Source organism: Aphelocoma coerulescens, chromosome 15 (genome assembly GCF_041296385.1).
Source record: "Aphelocoma coerulescens isolate FSJ_1873_10779 chromosome 15, UR_Acoe_1.0, whole genome shotgun sequence".
Classification (NCBI taxonomy): domain Eukaryota; kingdom Metazoa; phylum Chordata; class Aves; order Passeriformes; family Corvidae; genus Aphelocoma; species Aphelocoma coerulescens.
In genome coordinates, this window is record NC_091029.1 from 2,898,730 (window position 1) to 2,916,287 (window position 17,558).

The 17,558-nt window shown below is 44.8% G+C and overlaps 3 protein-coding genes across 5 annotated transcripts; 2 read left to right on the plus strand and 1 right to left on the minus strand.

The window, feature by feature from the left end:
* Nucleotides 1-742: 742 nt before the first annotated feature.
* Nucleotides 743-7,553, minus strand: DENR (density regulated re-initiation and release factor). Of its 2 annotated transcripts, none has more exons than XM_069030523.1 (8): nt 7,217-7,553; nt 6,125-6,239; nt 5,360-5,379; nt 5,160-5,244; nt 4,445-4,534; nt 2,289-2,405; nt 1,671-1,810; nt 743-1,033 (listed from the first exon to the last, which is right to left on the minus strand). In XM_069030523.1, the coding sequence occupies exons 2-8, from the start codon at nt 6,228-6,230 to the stop codon at nt 989-991; spliced, it is 603 nt and encodes a 200-aa protein (XP_068886624.1). In that variant the 5' UTR covers nt 6,231-6,239; nt 7,217-7,553; the 3' UTR covers nt 743-988. The 2 variants fall into 2 exon arrangements, with proteins under 2 accessions (XP_068886624.1, XP_068886622.1); XM_069030521.1 differs by having other exon boundaries at nt 7,436-7,511.
* On the plus strand, nt 6,527-11,779 carry GPN3 (GPN-loop GTPase 3). 2 transcript variants are annotated; one of them, XM_069030520.1, is made up of 8 exons: nt 6,527-6,922; nt 7,789-7,897; nt 8,642-8,809; nt 9,230-9,354; nt 10,016-10,131; nt 10,431-10,527; nt 10,900-11,028; nt 11,482-11,777. In XM_069030520.1, exons 1-8 carry the CDS (start codon nt 6,920-6,922, stop codon nt 11,542-11,544), a joined length of 810 nt encoding a protein of 269 aa, XP_068886621.1. In that variant the 5' UTR covers nt 6,527-6,919; the 3' UTR covers nt 11,545-11,777. The 2 variants fall into 2 exon arrangements, with proteins under 2 accessions (XP_068886621.1, XP_068886620.1); XM_069030519.1 differs by lacking the exon at nt 6,527-6,922 and adding an exon at nt 7,539-7,695 and having other exon boundaries at nt 11,482-11,779.
* A 424-nt stretch (nt 11,780-12,203) lies between these two features.
* Nucleotides 12,204-17,273, plus strand: ARPC3 (actin related protein 2/3 complex subunit 3). The gene is made up of 7 exons (XM_069030518.1): nt 12,204-12,581; nt 13,667-13,766; nt 14,788-14,864; nt 15,128-15,196; nt 15,467-15,593; nt 15,903-15,997; nt 16,765-17,273. Exons 1-7 carry the CDS (start codon nt 12,219-12,221, stop codon nt 16,825-16,827), a joined length of 894 nt encoding a protein of 297 aa, XP_068886619.1. The 5' UTR covers nt 12,204-12,218; the 3' UTR covers nt 16,828-17,273.
* The last annotated feature ends 285 nt before the right edge of the window (nt 17,274-17,558 follow it).

A 17,558-nucleotide genomic window follows, 5' to 3' on the forward strand; every position in this document is an offset into this window, starting at 1 on the left:
AGGGATAGAGTTATCTCTCCACATACACCCACGGTTTATAAATAGAAATCACTGAAAAAAGCAACTTTACAGGAAGAGAACAGGGCATCTGACACATCACCCCCTTGGCTTTCAGCTCACAGAGGCTCAGCAGTGACAGGAGCACGTCACTTCCAGGACTTTGCATTTAGTGTTATTAAATGGAGCAGTGCAACAAAAAGCACTAAATCGATGCTCGAGGCTGTTTGTGGGAGTACAGAGAGCAGAGCTGGCACCCCACCCCACCTGCTAACATGGCCTGTGGAACAGTGCTCACTGTTAATTTGTGTTCTTGAATGAGCAGCACGACAAAAGCATAAAGCCACTACAATTGCCTCACCTAGAAGCCCAGCAGGCTTGGAGATCTTTGGAATTATGAAAATAGGATAAATTTCTAAGCCATATTCACATATTTCTCAGTGTTTCCAGTCAATAAAATAATTCAGCTGGCAGGGACGTAGAATGATCACTTCAGCCCAACTGTGTGACCACTCCAGGATTCACTGTCCTTTCACTGCTAACAAACCTCTAGAATGTTCCATTCTAATTTCTAAAATTCTCTGCAGGTAAATGAGAGGTCAAAGTGTCTACATCAGCCACATGCCTTATTCACTTAAGCTTAGCAGAAAGGACAGCAGATGAAAACCAATATTTTAATGCCATAAATTCTTGTTTTCCTGTAAGATAGTTAAAGGAAAGTAGATGTAAAAAAACTCAAAAACTATTCAGTGAGGAACAGTAATTTTATTTAAATCTACTTCATGCTTAAGCATGGTAGAACCCCAATTTAACTTTGGCAAATATCACAAAAAAAACCCAAAACAAAAAAACAAGCAGCCTATACAGAACAGTGAGAATGCCAAGGATAATGGGTTCTCCACAGTTTCACTGCAGAGCAAATGGATTTAGAAGCCTCACTTTTGCTATATCATTTATAACCATATAATTAAATAAAGGTAGTCTTTCACTATCACTTCTTGACTTCTCCAAGATCTTCAATACTGTCATCATCCACCTAGGGAGAAAAATCCAAAACACAGCAAATTAAGTATTTTCTTTTTACATGCCTCCTTCGACGTGCACCCCTGTAAATGTAGTGAAGTGTGGGAGAAGTGAACAGCACCATTCCAGATTCCCTGCTGTAAATTCTACGTGAGTGACGTGTGCTTGCAGGACACAGCCTGCAGGACTGTGAATAAAGACAGGCCTATGGAGTTAAACCATAAAGAATTCCACTTGGGAAATGCCAGGACAAGGGAGAGTCAGAGAAAGCCTCTGCAATTACAGCTCTCAGCCTTAAATTTCAGCCCAACTCACACTAGCTGATCTCTTCTTCTGAGGCACAAATGTGTGGGGTTTGGGTTTGTTTGCTTTAATTTTGCAATATTTTAAGAGGTGTTGAAAAATAGGATAGCAAGGTAAGAATATTTAGACACTGTTAAGAAATGGTCACAAAGAAGCCACAGATACTTGACAGCTGGATTTATTCTGACATGCCTCCCTCACTGCAGGGTGGGAATGCAACAACGTGCTCTTATTTTTAAGCACCAGTCTGTGCTGCCAAAGATGAAACCCTTTTCCAAAGTCATTGGAAAGTCACAGGCTAGTGTGGAAAAGTGTGTGTCTTCCTGACAGAAGAAAGGGTTTATTACCTCAGGCCACTTCTCCTGGATTACATCAATAATGTCATCTGTAAAGTCCCCCTGAATGATGATTTCATCTTCTCCTGTTACTGAGGCACCGCAGGAAAATTTCTGAGCAAAAAACCTTTGTGCTTCCTTAAGATCGATTTCTGCCAAGGGGAAAATGAACAATTTAAAAACAGTTGTTGTCATAAAAATATTTTCTCAAGTTTAAAGCCAAAATCTTGTTTTAACTGTTGAAAAAGCAGTGGCATTTTACAGTTGAAACTTTGCTAGAGTTTCCATTGAAAGCCAAGCCTGTTGTTTACACCCAAAACATCAACAGATGTACAAATGCTTCAAAGTAGAAAGTGCTGAACGTCCTCTACACGTTCTGCTGACGTGGGTCTGCCCCCTGTTCCAAAATACCTGTAGCCCTATTTGTTTGAAAAAACATGGCAATAACTACCTTAATAATTCATCCCTGTGGGAAGTCAGTGTACCTTTGGCATGCTTTGGAACTGCTAAAAGCACCTCAGGACTTCCACCTCACACAGCTGGAAGGAGATTTCTCAGTGGAATACAACCAGAGGAAATATCATGAGGTTAAAGGCAAGCACACCCAATACCAGGAAAACCCAAACTCACCAAACGTTGCGAGGCCACACACTCTCGTGACATATTTTTTCTTTGCTCTGGGAATTTTAGCTATCGTAACTTTCTGTGGTACAGTCTTCTTCTTCTGTTTTATCTGACCTCTTCCACCTTTAAAACAGAGCATAAGGTTACATGATTAGTTAAATGATGTCATAGTTCATCAAAGAAAAAAGCCCACAAGGTCAGATTTCGTCCCTATAAACAAAGAAACTGTTACCTCTCCAACACTGTTGGTAAACAAAAATATATTTTGCACATTGTCTCAGGTTTAGTATTATTTAAGAAAGATCCCATGTCATCAAAGTATTATGGGAAATAACAACATATACATGTCAAATGTGCATTCAAGCACAGGTTGAACAGCAGACCCCCACTACAATCAGCAAAAAAGGGCTTTTCCCGACACTTTACTAATTACTGTGCTCGGTCTACATTTACATTGTTCCTTGGTGTAATCCTAGAAATAAATTTTTCTTTGATGTTTTCCCCAAGTATTTTAACATCCTCAGGGTTTGTGTCCGAGGTAAAGCAAGCTGCTCGTGCCCATTTCCTGAGGCCACAAGGTCTTGTTTTCCTCAGGCTGCTGGGTTAAACAGCGGATCAAGTTCTGGATACCTGTGCACAACCCCAGAGTGAACCACACATGGATATGTGAGCCAGCAGCAAACCCCACAGCTCTGACAGCAGCCAGCCACAGCAGCCCAATTCCACAGCATCTAACACCACCTTTCCTTCACCACCCTATTTCTAGGCCAGCCTGTGGGAACACTCCCTGTATCAGGCATTTATGAGTTGGAGTAAAGCATGCAAAAGATACATTCCCCTCATTAGGATTCTTCAAGCCAGATTAAGATCTCGGCTGACTTTGTGTACAGTCATCAAGTTATTCCAGGGTAACCAAAGTTTCATGTTTCTGAGCCTTCTCAGCATGAAAACCTAAAGAATTTATGACAAGTAAACCAACCCCTGTGACTGTTTCTGTTTCTAACATGCAGCACTTTCAATTCTGTTTTATTATAAACTGGTGTCTGGTAATTTTAAGACAGTAAATTTCTGCCTTAAATTTTCTTCAGTAAGTGTCTTACTAAGTTTGTGCTTGTTTTCCCTCACGTTTTTATGGTCACTCTTACACCATCCTACTTAACACCATACTCTTTCATGAAGATTTAGATTCTAGGAGAAAATCACAAAATATTTTAAACACTGTTATTTTAGAACCAAAAACCAGACTGAAAACTAATCATACCACCCCTCACAACAAATTAATGTTGAAAGAAAATGTCCTGAAATCTCTGGGAAAAGCATCCAAGTTACAGAACATGAAATCCTGTTGTCACTACACATTGCCTACTGAGAAGGCAAATTAAACTGGTTGCCAAGATACAAAAATAAAACAAAAATATATGTGGCATAAAACATGGATCTTACTGGGTATCAACCATAATTTCTGGAGCACTGCACACAACCTGACACTGCACAGGCAAATGCATATTAACAGCTTCAGCCCTCTGATTTATGGTGGAAAGTATGTTAATTAATTCAGCAGAAAGAACTCCAACAATCGAAGATAAAACTGTGTTTAAATTGTTCCACATAACTTTGTATCTTCCAACGTTGGGTTTTGAAAATGTTTTTCATTACTACTGCTGGGAAGAGACACGGCTGTTAATGGAGACACAGGTAATAGATTTAAAAGCATAAAACCAAATCCTGTTCCGTGAATACAGAGAGGTGGAAGGAACAAAGGCAAAAGCAGAGTCATGAGGCATTAACAGAGGGAAGCAGCCTTTGTTCCACTCTGCAAGCAACCCATAAAATGCTGCTCAACAGGGCAGAGCATTCCGGGAGAAATGCCAGCTGATTTCAGGTTGGGAAGAACTGCTCCCTGACTGAGTGTGGCAGCGGTGACAGCAACAATGAGGCACAGGATGCAGGTCCCCTTTCCTTGCCTGTCTCTCCTGTCCAACATTTCCATTGGCACAGGTCACAGAGCTAACTCTGCTGCCACAGGGAGGAAGATATTCCCTATGTTCTGGGCAGAGCTAACCACCAAGATGCAAGGAATTCGTGCCCTGGTCCAGACCAGCAGGTGAGAAAGCCCCAAACTGCTTTTAAATCAGTACCACAATCAACTATTTAGACCTTGCCTCTCTTTTGCTTCTTCTTCTCCTCTTCTTCTCCTCCTCCCACATTTCCTTGGCCTTCTCCAACCCCAGCTTCCTGTTTAGGTGAATTTTCTTATGTGGATCAGAAAGCAGTGAGGGGAAAAAAAAGAAGAACAAAGTTAGTGGTCAGACACCACAGCCTTACAGGAACAGAAAGTAAGGTAAAGTGGTATTATGATAAATCAGTAAACTATGCTGAAGTGCAGCAGCCCCTTGACTGATGCATGTTACATCTTCATTACAGTATTTATGCAAATTAGACTCCAGAAAAGCCTTAGCTCAAAGACACAGTGACCATTTCAATAAAGGCTCTTGCATAGAGACAGAAACTAATGATAACGTTACTACTGAAATTCCAAATGCAAACAAATAAGTTCCCCATAATTAATGACTTTGCCTCCAGCCATCCACTGTAGACTGGACAGACATAAAATCCAATAAACTAACTTTGATGGGAAACAAGTGCATGGATGACTGTTTAAGGTAGAAACCTTAAGAAAGCTCAGATATTATTAATGAAACTACACATTGATTATTTAGTGTTTCCCGACATTATAAAACATATTTCACAGCATCCAAAGCATTAACTTTCACATGATACAGCAGGAAAAGGAAAGAGATAAGAACTGGACAAGCTCAAATATTTCTAAATACGTCCAAGGGCGCAGATCAGCTAGAAAATAGAAAAGACTCTTACCTACTGTAAGTTTTGCAAACTCATCTGGAAAATTCTTTTCTAACCATTGTCTGCATTTAGTCACATCAGGCATGTATTCACAGTACTAGAGAAAAGCCATATCAATGTGTCAGTGGAGGAATGACAAAATACATCACAAATACACCAAAATAGGGCATAATAGGACAGAAGGAAATTTGGACAACAAAAAAATAACTCACCTCTGTTGGCAACGAACAGACTGGAGAAAGAAGGGGAAAAAAAGAACAGATTACAAAAGGAATTTTTTGCTTTTTACATTTTTACTTACAGCCTTAGTAATTAAATTCCAAATGGTGTTTTAAAGTCAGGGATGACTTCTTATATAACTTCTGGTTATAACTACACACTGACTCAAAAACTACTTTATTGTTGCCACTCCACATTTTAAATCCTCTCTCATTAGACCTGTGCTTACATGCTCTGCATTATGATAAAACCATCACAGCAAGAGCTGCCAGGCACTGAGGGAAAGGGAGGAGATGCCCAAGGTTGGGAAAAGCTACAGAACAAAACAGCACTTCTACCTGAGGGAAAAGATACACCTAACAAAGTACCACATGGTTTGGCCAGCTTCTTTTTTTCCAAGAGCTGCCAACATTCCAAAGAGGGGCTCAGCCCCACAAGCACCCAAACCAACCTTGCAGACTTTCAGACACAATAGGGCTATTTCCTAATCCCCTGCAACTGTATTCCAGCCTGAAGCAAAATGACATTCCTATCTAAAAACACAACTGTCAAGATTCCCTTAAAATTTCACCCACATAACTACAAATGTAACGAGCAAAGAATACTTCTAAACACAGTACAACAATTAATTTTATGTATTCCATTTCTTACTGTCAGACTAATGCTCAGAGTCCTTTTCTGAGCTAAAGGCTTTACTGACTTCCTGCAGGAAGAGATCTCTGCTCCCACTCCACACCCAGAAAGCTCTCAGGACTTGCCTCCGCAGTAGAGGACCCGGAGGGGGTAATCGGCGTCTGACCTGGCACCGCTCCTGCCGTCCCCTCTGCAGTCAGGGACCACCGGCTCAGCGACATCTGTGGCCATGTCACAAGCCTGGAGGTCACACAGTGAAAGAATCAGGACCCAGGGTCTGGGTTTCAGTCAGTCACATCCTTCCCAACTCAACAAGAATCCCCGAGGAAATAGGTGCAAGTGCCAAAAGAGTATGAGCGATCAGGGAGAAGAAAATGCGAGTCAAAAACAACGAAAACATGGGGAAAACGGCTACAAAGGATACCAAGCAGCACTGGAATTCTAGCACATAAGGGGAAAAAACCCAAACTGCCACAAAATGAAGAAAGACCTTTCAGAAACCCACAGGGAATTACAGAACACACTGGGTTAAGCACAACGTGAAGTATCACGTTAAATCAATGGCACATGAACAGCGGGGGCACTGGGGGCAGGTACCTCTCGCATATTAGCAAAGAAAAGAGGTCATTTAAATCAGTGCTTGAAGAGTCACAAGCTGATCCAAGAACACTGGGAAAAAAAAACAAAACCAAAGAGCATAAAGCAAGGAAAGCAAACTCAACTCACTAATGGATTTAATAGCAGTTTACACACACGTTTTCAAGCAAGGGACTTAGAAGACAGAAGTCAACAAGGAAAGAGTTTGGAACACACAAGAAATCCCCCAGGAAGATGGGAACAAACAGGATATGCGTGAGGAAGCTTCGGTTGCCGTACAAGCTGTGTTGAGCAGTGAGGAATGCTGAGGGAAAGTTCCAGAGATGGTGGGTTCAGGGTAGGAGGGCAAGGACAGGCGGTAGATGGTCACAGTGCGGGTGAGGAGGGTGGGGTGCTCAGGAAGACCTCAAAAAGGCGCAGGAGGGTGCTGGGTGGTTCAGGGGGCAAAAGTGAGGGCAGGTCAGGGGAAGGGTGCTGGGAAACCAGACACGGTGGGGATCGCGGACACGGTGGGAAGGGGGGAGCTGGGGGACGGAACTGAGGGGACTGGGGGGGCTGAGCTGAGGGGATGGGGGGGAGCCGAGGGGATGGGGGGAGCTGAGGGCATGCGGTTCGGGTACCTGAGGAGGGGCGGGCTCGCAGGGCGGGGCGGTGCCGGGGCTGACGGAAAGGAGGGCGCCGGGAGGATGCTCAGGTACAAGCACCGGGGGGGAATCCCTGCGAGGGGCGGCAGCGCCGCGGGTCCGCAGGAGAGAGAGCGGGCGGGTGTGGGAGCCGCCAGGCGGGGGCTGAGCGGAGCGGAGCGGGGCGGGGGGACCCGGGGGCAGTGTCGGTGTTACCGGAGGCCCCTCGGGCCGCGGCGGGTCCCGGTCCCTCACCGCGCGCGCACGTGCGCCCGCCCCAGCGCCACCGTCTCGCGAGAGGGGCGTGCACAGTTTGACCCCGCCGGCTCGCCGTACCGGGGCGGGCAGGGCTACGCGCTGCGCCGGTCACGTATTCAGCCGAGCTACGGAGCGCCGTAGCGGCCGCTTCCCGCCGGGCCGCCGCAGCTATGCCCCGGTACGCGCAGCTGGTGATGGGCCCGGCGGGCAGCGGGAAGGTGAGCGGGGAACGGCCGGGAAAGACGGGGAGCGGGGGGCGGCGGGCGGCGGGAGCCTCCTGACGGCTCCTGACGGCCGTGTGTGCCTTGCAGAGCACGTACTGTTCCACCATGGTGCAGCACTGCGAGGCGCTGGGCCGCGCCGTGCAGGTGGTGAACCTGGACCCGGCGGCCGAGCTCTTCAGCTACCCCGTCATGGCAGGTGAGCGGCGGCCCCGGCGAGCCCCGGGCACCGCCGGGCTCGAACCGCCCCGGGGGCGTGCTGGCGCACAAGTTCTATTGCTGTAAAAGGGAGGCCACGCGGCAGTGAGGGGAGATGTTGGAAAACGGTTTAAACAAGATAATGTGTGGTCCTTATCTCAGTGATACCCTAAATTATGCCGGGTCTGGTAGCAAATAGTGCCTATGTCAGACATTAATGTAGTGCTGTAATAGTGATAACTGCCTGCATCAGCGACTGTTGCCCTGTGTCAGCTCGTGTTTAATCCCTGTATTTACCTATACTAGAGATTGATATGCACTGGCAGATGTTTCCGTTTTGAGAACAACAACAGGAGGTCTGAACAAAGATGATAAAAAATGTGCATCTTGACCTGGCCACATAGCTGAGATACTTTCAAGGAGAAGAGATTCACTAGAAGATGCAGGACCATAAGATGAAAATTTGGGGAATGAGATGTTTCCTGGACAATCACCAGGAACCCTCAAAAGACCCCTACTCATATCCAAATAAGTCCGGGGAAGTATTTAGTGTATATGTGGGTATTGTGGGAATTAATGAACTTGTGTAAGTTCACCCACAGGTTTTGTGTGGCTGCTGGGTGTGGCTGTGAGTGGGGAGATGCTGTGCACCCAGCGCTGCTGTAAAGCTGTGTTGGTTTTCTCACCTACCAAGCTGCCTGCAGAGTTCATTTCCTGGCTTTTGGTGACGTGTGTGTTGTCACAGACATCCGCGAGCTGATAGAAGTGGACGATGTCATGGAAGATGAGTCCTTGAGGTTTGGCCCCAATGGTGGCTTGGTGTTTTGCATGGAATACTTTGCCAATAACTTCAACTGGCTGGAGGAGAGCCTTGGGCACGTGGAGGATGACTATATTTTGTTTGATTGCCCAGGTAAATACACGCCAGTGTTTTGGTATCGCTCTTCGTTGGAAAATTCTCAAATGTGAAAATTTGGTTTTAGATGGTTGTGATAATTCACATTTTGATGAGCTATTAACAGTTGTGAGAGTCACTTTCGGTGTCTTGGTCCTGGGCTCATCTGAGTGACTGCACAGATGTTTGGTAGCATCGTGTGCTGTGGGAATACTGTGGCAACTGCAAACTTAACGCTAACTGGAGACCAAAGGAGGGGAAAAAAACCCTTTTATTTCTTTTCCACTTCACCCAAACACAGTCAGAGCTGCCTGAAAAGAGGGTGCTTTCCTTAGCAGTTTTTATTTATGTTAAATGCAATCCCATGTCTATGTGTAACTGTGAACTGTTCCTGTTTGCCTCACTTTCCAACCTTCTAATAACCTGAGTGTGTCCCAGGTCAGATCGAACTCTACACGCACCTGCCAGTGATGAAACAGTTGGTGGAGCAGCTGCAGCAGTGGGAATTCCGTGTCTGTGGAGTTTTCCTTGTGGATTCTCAGTTTATGGTGGAATCTTTTAAGGTATCCATTTGAAATCCGTTGAAAAAGTTCATATTGATAAAGAACAAGTCTGAGCCATTCAAGGAGCTGGGTTTGCCTGGAGGAAAAATTGCCAAGTTCAGGGAGATCTGATTGCTGTCATCAGCAGCCTCAGACACAGCTTGCAGCAAGGACAATTCCAGATGGATGTAAAGACAACCAGCACTGTGAGAGTGGTCAGACTGGGACAAGCACAGAGGGATTGTGCAGTGAATGTTCATGGAGTCAAAACTTGACTGGGCAAACCCCAGAGCAGCCTGGTCTGACCTGGAAGCTCCTCTATTTAAGCAGTTGTAGGAACCAGATAACCTCCAGAAGTCCCTTCCAACCTAAATTCTTCTGTGATTCCATGAGAGCTGTCTCAGATCCCGAGAACAAGCAGGCCACTCCCCATTTAGCAGTAACTATCCCGAGAAGGGTTTGGGTTTTCTTAATGCCCTTTTCAGTGGCAGATCAATATTTGAGGCTCCAAAAATAGAGGGGATACTTGGCACCGCCTTTTTCCAACAGAAAATAATTCCTCATATGGCTTGGTGTCCATATTCCATATATTCATTACCAGATTTGGCCTGTGGCTGAGTGTCCTGTGTGTTCGTGTTGTGTTTTTCTGTACTTTAATACATCATTTTTCATCCTCTTCAAGTTTATTTCTGGAATCCTGGCAGCTCTCAGTGCAATGATATCTTTGGAGATTCCACAGATTAACGTCATGACCAAAATGGATTTGCTGAGCAAGAAAGCCAAGAAGGAAATAGAAAAGTAAGTTCCAAAAAATTATTTGCTCTGTAGTATAATATATTGAGGCAGAGTTCACTGAAAATTCAGTCTAATGTTTCCCACAATTAAAACATACTCTTTTGGAATGAGAGAAGATGGATTTCATTTATTTCAAATAATAGTCTTTAAGCATCTGGGTAGGATGCTTAGTTTAGTCAGAGTCAAAAGAATAGCTCCATGTTTGTACTGATCTTTGGCTTTTTTGTAAGTAATTATCTTGGGTCTTTTGTGTCATTCTGAATGACAGACTTTCAATGTTAATGGTGACTTTGTTTCTGCAGGTACTTGGATCCAGATATGTATTCTATGATCGAAGATTCTACAAATATATTGAGAAGCAAAAGGTTTAAAAAACTGACCAAATCTATATGTGGATTGGTAGGTATATTGCTTGTACCCTAAAATTCACTATCACTTTTTGCCTCTTTTAACTCAGTTTTTCATTTTTTCAGATTAGCATGAGATTCTTGATACTACTGATATGATACTCTTGATAGCTGGATTGTAGCCAATACATTTTCTTTGAATTCTTTTCTGTTGGCAATTTTGGGAAATGGCTTTTTCTACAGTGTAGAACTTAGGACTGGTAACCAGGTGTTCTGAGTAGGGAATTACCATTGGTTTGCAGTGTGACTTTAAATGGTATTTAGAAATCCAGACAAACGTGGTTTAAGGAAGTGGCTTAGAGTGCTGTGATTGAGAATTAACTGACTGCGTTTTTGTACCAACATCCTTTGAATCCTTCTATAGATTGATGACTATGGTATGGTTCGATTTCTGCCTCTGGATCGCTCTGATGAGGAAAGTATAAACATAGTTCTGCAGCACATAGACTTCACCATTCAGTATGGGGAAGATCTGGAATTTAAAGAACCAAAGGTAAGGGACTGCTGGTGAGAAGATTAAAAATTAGAAAGGATCCATAATATAGTTGTAATACAAATATATTCTTTGCCTTGCTAATAAATATTGTCTTAGTACTGTGGGGTATGCCCAGCCCCTGCCCTGGAGGGATCTCTGCTGAGATAAGAGAGTAATATACTACAGTTCAAAATAAGCCATGTTTAGTCTTTCAGTGACAATGCTTGTACCATCTCCATTTAGAGTTATAAAAGTGAAATTCTCTAATATCACCTTGTATGTGCAGATTGATCAAGTGGTTGTGTTTAAAAGTATTGCTTTGGTTTTCAAAATTAACAGAATTCTAACCTTCAAATGTCAGAAAGGACCACTGCGATCACTAAGTTTTTTTCCTGCATGACTGTTCAAAGTCCCCTGATAATTCCTGTGTTCAACCCAGGAAGGTTTATATTTTTCTGGTCTTTTTGACAGGAATGTGAAGAAGATAAATCTGCTCTTGTGGATGAATACTTTCAAGATCATGTGGATGAGTAAAAAACATGTTCAAACAGGGAGGAAAATACTTTGCTTTTGGTAAAAAATAAAAATGAAAAAAAAACCCCAACCCAATCCCTACACAAACACACTTGATATTTTACCTGTAAAATAACTAATATTTATAGCGAGAGTGAGTTACACGACCTCATAACTACTTTAATAAACAAGTTTTTTTTATTATGCTTGTGTGTTATAAAATACAGAGGCCAATGTTAGTACATATGAAAAAAAGCAGAGCCAGAACTGGGCAAGAGATTCAACAGTCCAGCAAATCCTGCATATCTAGAGGAAAAGGGCTTCCAAAAATCTGTGTGGCAGGTCTTGATCTGGCTGAATTAAACCATTCAAAAGTTGGGGAAACTTCGGTGGTTTAATTCACCTCCAGACTGCCACTAGGACAAGCCATGCTTAGGGCGTTTTGAAAGGACAAACCCCAACCCTGCAGTTGAATTATTCCTACTTACCTTCCACACCCTCCCATTTTGTCTCCCTGACATGCTGTGAGTCAGGTACCAGGGGACAAATCCAGCAACACTGGGTCACAGGGAAGGTAATGATAGTAACAGGAGTGTGCACCTTAAAATACTGTATCTCTGAACACAACATGTTTGGACCCCTCTTGTGCTTCCTTACACGAAGTGCCCCTTGCAGCCGGCTGGGCTGTGCTGGAAATGCACAGGAGAGAAAACCAGCTGCGAGCGAAGCATCCCGGAACCCCTTCCCCGAACGGGCGGTGCCTGGCCGGGATCCCCTCCCGGTACCGGCAGAGCCCTGGCAGAGCAATGCCTCTCCGTGGCGCTTTTCCCGTACGGGCAGTGTCCGGGCACAGAGATGCCTCCCGGGATCCCTTCCCGGCGCGCTGCCTCCGGGGCGGTGCACGGCTCCCGCTTCCCCTCCTCGCACCGCCTCTGCCGCTGCCTCATTTCCTGCAGCGTAGGCGGAGGAGGAAGCTCTGTGGCCGCTTTGCTGCCCGGTTCGCCCCGCTCCCCTCCCGCCCGGCCCCGCCGAGCCGCCTCCTGCCCTTCGAGATGCCGGTGAGCGGCTCCGCACCCGGCGCTGCGCGGCCCCGGCGGCGGCAGCGCGGACGGGAGGGCGCGGGGCGGCGGGGCCGGGGGCGGCGGAGGTGGTCCCGGGCCGGGGAAGGGGCTCTGCTGCGGGGTCTGGCCTCGGTCAGTGCGGGGGAAAGGGGCTGCAGCTGCGGGGAGCGCTCCTGAGAGCGGGGAATGGCTCTTTATGGGAGGCTGCTGGAAGGCCAGCGCCTTCCTCTTCCTCCTCCCCCTGCCAGGGATCCACCCGCAGCCGGGAGGGAGGGTGCAAACCCCGGTAGCAGCGGGGGAGAGGGTGGTCACAGCAGGGCTTTGCTCTGGCTGTGCTCACACCACCTTACCCTCAGTGAAATAAACTGCTTTTTACACCCACTCTCCTCTACAGTCACATCTTTCCCTACTCCCCACAAAAGGTGGGTTGTGAGGAGGTGAGGGATTCCCAGTGGCCTGGCACAGCACCCAGGAAACGTTTGGAAAGTGCCTGAAACTAAACTCAATAGTTGTTGAAAATTGGTTTTCTAGGAAGAATTTGTCATCTGTAGAAAGCTGTTTTGTTTTTCACTTAAATCAGTTAGGTTTTTGTTGGTTTTTTTCTGTTTGTTTTTTGAGGTTTTTTTTAGTGTATTAAGCCTGGCTTTATTTATAATTATCTACTATTAATACTCATATGTGGAAATAAATTACATATTTTTTAATGACCAACTAACTTCCAGTGCAATGCCCCAAAACTCAGGCAGGTGAGCAGGGCTGTTACCCCTTGGTGCTGCCAGGATGGGGTCAGGCACACTGGGGATGAACTGCGCCTGCAGACCAACAACACAGATTTTATCCCATCTCCCACCACTGCGACTGCAAGTGGTGACAATGGTGGTGCTTTGATGGTATTCACCAGAATGGCACCAAGATCTGGGCCTAAATAAAAAATAGCAATTGTTTGTGCAAGGAAAAAGTGCTGGAAGCATCATAATGAACTAGGCTGTGACTCTTGTTTGATGAAGATACAGGGGACATGTGATTGGATATGGAAATGTCTATTTTCAGTAGGATCAATAACCAGCTCTCTCTGTCTCTAGGCTTACCACTCCACTTTAATGGACTCAGACACCAAACTAATTGGGAACATGGCGCTGTTACCCATCAGAAGCCAGTTCAAGGGCCCAGCACCTCGAGAAAGTAAGTTTATAATAATCTCTGAATTACTGGATATAGCTCATCATCTCAGGGGTTGCTCTAAGCCAGCCCCAGCAAGAGTGACAAGTCAGGGGTGGGAAATGGAAGGCTTTGCAGCCTAGAGAGGAGGAAAGAAGTTTTCAATTACTTCAGTTGTGCAAATCACAGAAAATCATTGTGCACAGATAAATGTGCTTTGTGTTGTGCTGAATTAGTAGTTTGAGTAATCCAAGCCTCTGGTTGCTGTTCTGGTGCTTCCCCCTGTGTCTCCCTGTGCTCCTGAGCAGGGTTTTGAGGAGGCTGTGGTGGTGTGAAGCCTCTGTGTCAGAGGAAGTGGCGGTTCAGCTACCGAGCACTCCTGCTTTGGGCTGTGGCTGGAGACGCTCGGCTGCTCTGAGCGCTGAGGAGTGGGACTGCAGCAGCTGAGGGTGTGCAGCTTCAGGAACTGAAATGAGGTTACAGCACCCTGACAGGGCCCACAGGCAGCCAGGTACAGGCTCCCCTTCAGCACCTGAGCTTCCCAAGCGTGGTATTCCCCAGCAGTGTGGCGGTTCAGGTGGAGAAGGGAAATGTAAAGGAAACGTTTCTGGATTTAAGCAGTCTTGGATGGTAGCAAAAGTCAGCTCATCACTGTGTTCTGCTCCCCTCCTTTTTTTTGAAGAGGATAATGGAATGTGAGTGATTGTGCTGGTATGCTGTCTCCAAAAACATTTTTTTCCTATCCTTTTATGATGTTAAAACTCTGATGAGTTACTCAAATGGTAGAAAAGTGAGGAACTGCTGAACTGCTGGTGTTTGTGAAGTGACATATCACAGGGGAAGGAGAAGGAAGTAGGAAGCTTAAATATTACAGTCTGAGCTCATGGTATTTCACATATTTTCTCTTACATGGTGCTGACTTCTGCTTTTTGTAAATACCAAGGTTTTGCCTTTGCAGTAATCCTTATTTATTTCAGTGAGTAGAAGTTATGACAAATGTAGTGTTAATAGTGCACTGCTTAACTCTGTATCTCTTTTTTATTAGCTAAGGACACAGATATTATAGATGAAGCCATCTACTACTTCAAAGCTAATGTTTTCTTCAAAAATTATGAAATTAAGGTAATTTTTTGAGATACTGAGCATATCCTAGTTCTTTGGAGGGTTGGTGCTGTGAATATAAATGTATTTTCAAGGAAGTAATTCTACTAGATCACAAAATCTCCCCTTCCATTTAACCTTTAAAGTTGGGTAAATGTCATGAATTGCAGATTTCCCTCTCATGGGGAAACTGTAGCCCAAAATGGCTTGAATTCCTTCCTGCTTCAGACTTTATCAGTTCCACAAAGTCCTGTAATCGAAGAGTTCCTGCTCTTGTTTTGCAGAACGAGGCTGACAGAACACTGATCTATGTAACCCTCTACATTTCTGAGTGCCTGAAAAAGCTGCAAAAGGTGAGAAAACTGAATTTCTGTGCAGGAGGGAAACAGTCTGTTCTGATGATTGTTCTCAGGAAAGGATTTCCTGATATTCTCCTTCCAGGGGCACAGATAGTCCTGTTCACCCCAGTCCCAGTTGTCAGAGTCTCAAATACTCCAATGTGGATATGCTGTGTTGCTCTTCTTGATGAGTTTTTAATGTTACAGATTTGTAAAACACTTGGGTCTAATGCTCCCGATGCTTTTGTTTATAACTGCTAATCCATTGTTTGCCTGGTCTTCCAGTGTAACTCCAAAGGCCAAGGAGAGAAGGAAATGTACACACTAGGAATCACTAACTTCCCAATCCCAGGGGAGCCTGGCTTTCCACTTAACGCCATTTATGCCAAACCTGCCAACAAGCAGGAGGAAGGTAAGGCTGACCCAGGGCCTCTGAGGGCTGCCTTGGGCTCACACTTTATTAACTGCATTTTTGTGACTGCAGTTAGAAAAACTGCTGTTAAAACCAAATCTTTTAAATTTAGAAGACTAAATCTGTCTTCTGAAGGCAGCACAAGCTGGATTTTCTGATAAATTGAGCAAATCAACTCAGCCAGCTGGGAGTACCTGTAGATGTGAAACTCCCTCTCTGCTTTAAGCAGTGATCCCTGAGGCGTCCATGTTAAATCCAGTTTGAGTTGGTGCTCCCCAGTTTACCCTGGTTTTGCTGTGCTGCTTTCAGAGGTGATGAGGGCCTACCTGCAGCAGCTGAGGCAAGAAACCGGCCTTCGCCTTTGTGACAAAGTATTTGATCCTCAGAGTGACAAGCCAAGCAAGGTAAGAGTTCAGTGGCATCACCATGGAGTTAATGAGGGGTCGGGGGTGTTTTTTCAGCCACGTGGAGAGAAGTGAGATGATGGGGTGAGGGTCAGGGGTGGGTAACTTCAGCCAAGCTGGACTGATCTTACAGTGAAATAACAGCTGCAAGTTATCAATAAATTTAATCTAATGTGCTCTGACAGTGAACGCCAGTTTGGGTTAGTTTCAAAAGCAGGGCAGTAATAAGAGATGTCTGGTTCCACTCTTCAAAGCACTGCACATCTGCTCTTGGCTGGGGTTGCAAATGGGAATTTTCAAGCACAGGAGGTGCAGTTTGTCTTCCCAGGCAGCTCTGATTTGAGAGCTGCTTTGAAGTCGATTGTTTTGCCTCTTGTCCAGATTGAAAAAAAATCACTGATCAATGAATGAGTCACCTCTTGACTGTTCACATGTTTCATGTGCAAATGTGCCTGCATTTAATGTTGAAATTACTTAGGCTAATTTAGTTTCAAAGGCATAGCTTTCCTAATGCATCCCTCATTTATGATTGTATTGGAATAAAATACAATAAAAGTAAGATAAGAGAAAGTAGAATTTCCCATTTTAATTCAAAGTCCTGTAATATGAATTCATTGTGTCCATTCCTGTTATCTTGTTTACCTCCATTCCAGTAGAAACCAGTGTGGAAAACTGGAGTCTTAACATGTTATATGTCAGAGATTGAATACTTTAAAGTCAATGGAAACCACTTTTGCAGATTTTCTGACCTGTACTTCCTTCTGCAGTGGTGGATCTGCTTTGTGAAGAGGCAGTTCATGAACAAGAGTCTCTCAGGCCCTGGGCAGTGAAGCAAAGTGGCAACAACTTTAAGCATTTCCACAGCAAGATATTCAAGTCTTTTGCCTTTGTTTTGGATACGTTTTGTACCAAGGAAGAATTAAGTGCTTATGAAGTGAAAAAAAAAAGAAAAAAACCAAACCTGTCAATGAGTGATAGAGGGAGGGAGAGCAAAAAGATAAGTTGTGTAAGCAAATGTTATTAAGCTGGTGCTTAATAAGTGATTTCTAACGTGCTGTTTCAGATGCAAGTTGCTTTGTAATCGTGGCTACAGCATTTAAAACAGGGCTTGTATTTAAGAGAAGAAGTGGGCTTGGCTGTGGGGCAGGGGAGCTGTGTCATTGCTCTGCTGGCTGGAGTCTGGGTGTCGTATGTCCAGGGAAAACAGACCTCTCACGCTGTGTTGTCCAGTGCAGTGATTTTTACCTTGTTTTCAATAAAATTCGCTTGTAATTAACGTGGTAACTACTGTGTGTCTTATGGACCACCTTCAAATAAGTCAAAGAGGGCTTTTTTTTTATTTGCAGAAGGCTTTGGGGTGACTTAATTGTGGCTTTCCAGGACCTAAAGGGAGTCAACAACAGCCTGGAGTGCCAGAACAAGGGGGAATGGCTTTGACCTGACAGAGGGCAGGTTTAGATTGGATATTGGGAAAAAAAATCTCCCCTGTGAGGGTGGTGAGGCCCTGGCACAGGGTGCCCAGAGAAGCTGTGGCTGCCCCTGGATCCCTGGAAGTGTCCAA

Excerpts from the sequence above, each read along its gene's own strand:
- DENR (XM_069030523.1), bottom strand. The coding sequence starts at position 6,230 with ATGGCCACAGATGTCGCTGAGCCGGTGGTCCCTGACTGCAGAGGGGAC. Across the intron at positions 5,380-6,124 it reads CCGGGTCCTCTACTGCGGAG|TCTGTTCGTTGCCAACAGAG; the intron begins GCAAGTCCTGAG and ends TTCTTTCTCCAG. Across the intron at positions 2,406-4,444 it reads GAAGAAGAAGCAAAAGAGAG|GTGGAAGAGGTCAGATAAAA; the intron begins GCAAGGTCTAAA and ends TCTGTTTTAAAG.
- GPN3 (XM_069030519.1), top strand. The coding sequence starts at position 7,648 with ATGCCCCGGTACGCGCAGCTGGTGATGGGCCCGGCGGGCAGCGGGAAG. Across the intron at positions 7,696-7,788 it reads GCCCGGCGGGCAGCGGGAAG|AGCACGTACTGTTCCACCAT; the intron begins GTGAGCGGGGAA and ends TGTGCCTTGCAG. Across the intron at positions 7,898-8,641 it reads CAGCTACCCCGTCATGGCAG|ACATCCGCGAGCTGATAGAA; the intron begins GTGAGCGGCGGC and ends GTGTTGTCACAG.
- ARPC3 (XM_069030518.1), top strand. The coding sequence starts at position 12,219 with ATGCACAGGAGAGAAAACCAGCTGCGAGCGAAGCATCCCGGAACCCCT. Across the intron at positions 14,865-15,127 it reads TCAAAAATTATGAAATTAAG|AACGAGGCTGACAGAACACT; the intron begins GTAATTTTTTGA and ends CTTGTTTTGCAG. Across the intron at positions 15,197-15,466 it reads GCCTGAAAAAGCTGCAAAAG|TGTAACTCCAAAGGCCAAGG; the intron begins GTGAGAAAACTG and ends CTGGTCTTCCAG.